Source organism: Tupaia chinensis, unplaced genomic scaffold (assembly GCF_000334495.1).
Source record: "Tupaia chinensis unplaced genomic scaffold, TupChi_1.0 Scaffold000214_1, whole genome shotgun sequence".
Lineage (NCBI taxonomy): Eukaryota > Metazoa > Chordata > Mammalia > Scandentia > Tupaiidae > Tupaia > Tupaia belangeri.
Window position 1 is genome coordinate 1,399,765 of NW_006159689.1, and position 4,754 is coordinate 1,404,518.

General features: G+C 66.1%; 1 protein-coding gene across 1 annotated transcript in view; it reads left to right on the forward strand.

The window, feature by feature from the left end:
* Positions 1 to 4,430: 4,430 nt before the first annotated feature.
* The window catches only part of MGAT4B (alpha-1,3-mannosyl-glycoprotein 4-beta-N-acetylglucosaminyltransferase B), a gene marked incomplete at its 5' end in the record, with an annotated part of 4,680 nt that continues 4,356 nt past the window's right edge, over positions 4,431 to 4,754 (forward strand). Inside the window, 2 exon segments of the mRNA XM_014587478.1 lie at positions 4,431 to 4,616; positions 4,699 to 4,739. Of these exon segments, the coding sequence (XP_014442964.1) occupies positions 4,431 to 4,616; positions 4,699 to 4,739 (227 nt within the window).

The following is a 4,754-nucleotide window of genomic DNA, read 5'->3' on the forward strand; positions in this document are numbered from 1 at the left end:
GGGGGGCGGCCGGAAGCCGGCGCCGGCGCCCCCTCCCCGCCCGGCGGCGCGGAGGACGCCCCTCCCACCCTGGCCACACTTGTTTGCTCTGGATTGTCCGCGGCCTGGCGGGGCAGCCCCGTGTGGTGCCGGGACGGGCTCCTGGGCACCGTTATCCCGCGCTGGGCTGGGACCACGGAGCCTCCGAGAGCGCCGGAGACACAAGGTCACAGTGGCGGTGACCAGGTAGTGCCCGATTGCCAGCTCCAGGCGCCTGGGCAGGATCTGGTATAGCGTTGCTGGAACAGGTGTGAGGGGCAGCCGGACATCCGGGCACCACCCTCCAGGCCCATCCGCCCCCTCACCCACTCCGTGTTTCCCCGGCCTGCACCCCTCTGCAGCCGCCTCCCGGATGTCGGCCCAGGACACCTCCGCAGCCACGGGGGTGCCAGGAAAGCTTCCAGGCCTCTGGCCAGTGGAGGGGAGTGGAGGCCCTGAGCAGCAAGCCCAGTCCCTGTCACTCTGTGGCCTCGTCCCCCCAGCACCTGAAGCTTAGGCAGGCCGGCCAGGCAGCAGCCAGGGTCCCCATGCTGGCCCAAGCGCTGGGGTGGGTGGGGAAGACCCCAGCACTGGCAGGAGTCACCTGCTGGGGGTGGGGGGTTCAGGCTGGGCGGCCGGAGGCCCTTGGTGGTCCAGACTGAAGTCCACAAGGCTCCAGGAAGAGCAGCTTTCCTTCCTGCCTCGGCTTCCTGCAGGAGGCGGGACAGGGTCTGGCTGAGGCCTGCTGACCCCTGCTCTCTCTGCCAGCTGCCTCCCTGCTGCCCGCTCCACCACGCTAGGCGAGGCTGGCAGAGGGGCTGGAGAAGACTGGCCGTTTCCTGGCCTGCTAGTCCCCAACAGCACCTGCCAGGCTCCTGACGGCCCACCAGCCTTCTGCAGTTGTCCTGTCTGGGTAGAGGCCTGGATGGCCTTAAACTCCAGCCCACAAAGGCCCAGTCCAGGACTCTAGGGCCTGGCACAGGAGGGCATGGCACAAGGAAAGGCTCCACAGGTGGGTGCGTCACGGAGGGGCACAGCCTGGGCAGAGTTCTCTGTACTTGGGTGTGTCACCTGCGGGGCGTTTTGGCCCTTGGAGAGTGGCCAGGAAAGTGACTGGCACAGATGCCTCGGTGGAGCCCTATCTGAAGGGCTGGGCACTTTGTCTGCCATTGGTGAGTGATGAGCCCTGGCATCCTGTCCTCAGCCAGCCTCCAGTTCCTGTGCCTCTGCAGCTGCCATTCCCCAAGGCTGACATCGGGGCTCTCCCATGAGACTGGCTCACCACGGGGAGCTGCTTCAGAGCAGAGCAGGGGGCATAAAAGCAGCTCCCCGAGGAACCAGCCTGCCTGGGCGGGCACCGGGAGGCTGGTGCTCTGAGGGCCTGGGGAGCAGAGCATCCCAGCCAGAGGAGGGCAAGGACTCAGATGCAGGGGTCCTTTCCCCAGGGAGACTGGAGCCCTGGAGGGAGGTGCGGAGCGGGTGGCCCAGCTGCCCTGCCTAGGGGTGTCATCTCCCTGGGGGGCCTCCTGGGCCCTGTGTGAACTGCCTTATCCTCATAGCAGGCAGCCCTGCATATGCCCTGGGGAGCCAGGCCAAGCCAGTTCAGGGCAGGTGGGGGCTCGGATGAGGGCCCCACGCACTGGGAGGGTACAGGGGATGGAGCCTGCAGGAAGGAAGGTGGGCAGAGAGCCAGAGAGGATGGGGCCGCAGGAGCAGGTGGCCTCCTGGAAACCCGGGTCAAGCCCAGGAAGGACAGACCCTGGCGAGAGTTCAGGGCCTACTCTGCATCTGTGAGCAGACTCGAGAGGCAGTGGTGAGCATTCGGACTGCGCCCTGGAAGGAGGCCTGGGAGTCTGCAGGGAGGCAGAGCCTGCAGGAGGCCACCATGGCCTGCAGCCCCCTCCCCAGGGTCTAGGCCGTTCATCTCCGTGGGCCTGGACTCAGTCGTGGTGGACACCCTCCTTGGCCTGGAGAACAGCCGCCCCACCCCACCCGTCCAGGGCCACCTGTGCCTCTCCGAGCCCGCCCCCTCCCTGGCCATGCCCTCCACTTAGCTCTCGAATGCGGTTCCGCTACCAAGAGGAAGCCCAGGGAACACCACAGGCCGTGGGCGTTAGGGTGTCCTGTCTGTTCTGTCCTGTGGTGGCAAGGAGCACTCCAAGGGCCTGCTGTGGGGGCAGCCTGGCACCGTGTGGCCACAGCTGCAGGCCCTCTGCCTGCCTCCCTGGGGCAGCTTCTCCAGCCCACCTCCCAGGAACATGTGCCTCCTGCCCGAGAGCCCCAGCTCCCCCGGCCTTGCCTGGCTCAACACTGAGCCCACGCCCACTTTAGTCCACACCAGCCTAAGGGTCATGGGGTGCAGGGCGGCCTGGCTGAGCAGGCCCAGCCCACAGGAGAGGTCACAGAAGCCAGGGTCAGGCCTGGGATGCAGACCTTGCAGGCAGGCAGGAGCAGGCCACGAGGGCAAGGGAAATCTGTTTAGGGGAACGACAGAAGGGTTGGTGTGGGCAGATGCCAGGCCCAGGAACCCAAGGGGCCCAGTGCCACCTGGTAACTGGCAGCTCAGAAGGGAGACCCCAAAGAAGCGAGTGGGTTGGGGCCAGGCCTAGTGGGGAGGGCAGCAGTGTTCTCCCCGCCTGTCCTGGGGCAGGCCAGTGTTGGACAGAGCACAGCCTAGTTATGGGACAGAGAAGACCCACGGAGGGTGGGTCTGTGTCCCTCACCCATCCTCCCCACTTCGGAGTGGCCCACCACAGGGGCTGCTTCAGGCAGGGCCAGTGGCTGCTCACTGGAGGGAGGACTGAGGCTTTGCTGCAGGGGAACAGGGGGTGGGTCTGGGCAGGTGGGCAGGGGCCCTGCATCCCGGCCCAAGGGAGGTGCACCTGCCGCCACCAAGCCTACTTCCAGTGGTCCTGTGCCCCCTCCCTGCTCTCCAGTGCTGCCCATGGCTGGGCGGCTGAGTTGGGGAGGCTGACTCTCTGTTCCAGGGGTCAGGTTTCCAGGGTAACCCTGCAGAGCTTGGCGCCAAGCCTCAGATCCTGTAACCTGAGGCCTTCCCACCTCCCCACAGGCTGTCTGGCTGTTGGCTTTTGGGCTGTCCTGTGGGCTGTGGGGCAGCTCAGCAGCTCGCCTGGCCTGGGGCTTGCCTTTGGCTGCAGACCTTTGGCCCCGGGCTGGGCTGGATAGTGGAAGGCCCGGAGGTGTGGAAGGCGGGAGGCAGAGCCACCGTAAGAGGGTCCTCTGCCAACAGCCTGGCTCCGCCCCCTCCGCAGCCTCTCTGGGGCCTGGGGCTGCCCCTCTTCCTTGGGGACCTAGCAGTTAGACCTCCACCTGGCCGTCCAGAGCCCTCTGAACACCACAGGACTGTGGGCCGGGGCTGAGCAGATCTGGAGAGCTTCCTGGACTTGGAGACTCAGGGCCTGGAAGGCTACTTCGATTTTCATTAGGTGCAGAAGACAAAGGGAGTCCAGGCGGACCAGCCGTGCACAAGCAGGCACACAGGCCGGGCGGGTGTGGTGCTGGCACCGAGCCCTGGCTGCTGTTTATCTCCTTCACGCTCTCTGGTCCCTGCCTGCCAGGCCCTTGGGACCAGGTCTTGGTACCCCGAGGACTGCTCTCTGCTGTCAGGCCCAACAGCTGCCAGCTGGGCCCAGCTGGAGCCCCATGGGCCTCCCTGGGGTGGTAAGCAGACCTGTCTGGACGGCCCAGGCCCATTACAGGTCTGCAGGGATGTGGGCGTCAGGGCTGTCATTGACCCTGTTGACCAACCCCTGGACTATTTCTCAACTGTCTGATCATCTGAGCAAGGGGGTGGGGAGTGCTGTACAGGCCGTGGCTACCCCCAGGCCCGCGTGAGATGGTACAAGATGGGGAGCCTGTGCAGAGCCAGCAACCAGCGAGGACGAAGAGTGGGCACCCCATGCACCCCATGCCCCAGCTTGGTCCTGCTGGGAGGATGGCTGTTCCCAGAACGCCTTGGGGATGGGGCTACTCGTGACCTGAAGGTAGAGGGTGGGAGTGGGAGGCTGGGGCACCCTGAGTGTCCCCACCCTGGAACGATTGTGCTCTGCAATACGCAGGAGGGGCTTCGGGAGCTCACAGGCGGGGGCGCAGTCGAGCTCCCCAGCTCCTATCTGGGCAGGTGGGATCTGCGAAGCCGCATGTCAGATACCTCCTGGAAGGAGGAGCTACCCAGGGAGAGGGCGAGTCCCTGGCAGGCTCTTTTCCCCGTGTGCACGTCAGTGTGACTTCAGGGCCACTCAGGTAACCCAGGAGCTGGCGTGGGGCCAACAGGAGAACAGATGGAGGTGGGGAGTTGCACAGATGGGCGTTCAGCCTGGCTTGCTGGCACCGGGAGGGTGGTAGGTGGGCTCCAGGCCGCCCCCTGGTGATGGCGAGCATGTGGCCCGCAGGCGACGCGGTGGATGTTTACCAGCGGGAGTTCCTGGCGCTGCGGGACCGGCTGCATGCAGCTGAGCAGGAGAGCCTCAAGCGCTCCAAGGAGCTCAACCTGGTACTGGATGAGATCAAGAGGGCCGTGTCGGAGAGGCAGGCGCTGCGGGAGGGAGACGGCAATCGCACCTGGGGCCGCCTCACAGGTGAGCTCTGGCGCTCCACAGGCGTGGGGGGCCCGGCTGTCAGGGTCCGAGTGATCTGACCCGTCCCTTTCCACTCCCCCAGAGGACCCCCGGCTGAAGCCGTGGAACGTCTCGCACAGGCATGTCCTGCCCCTGCCC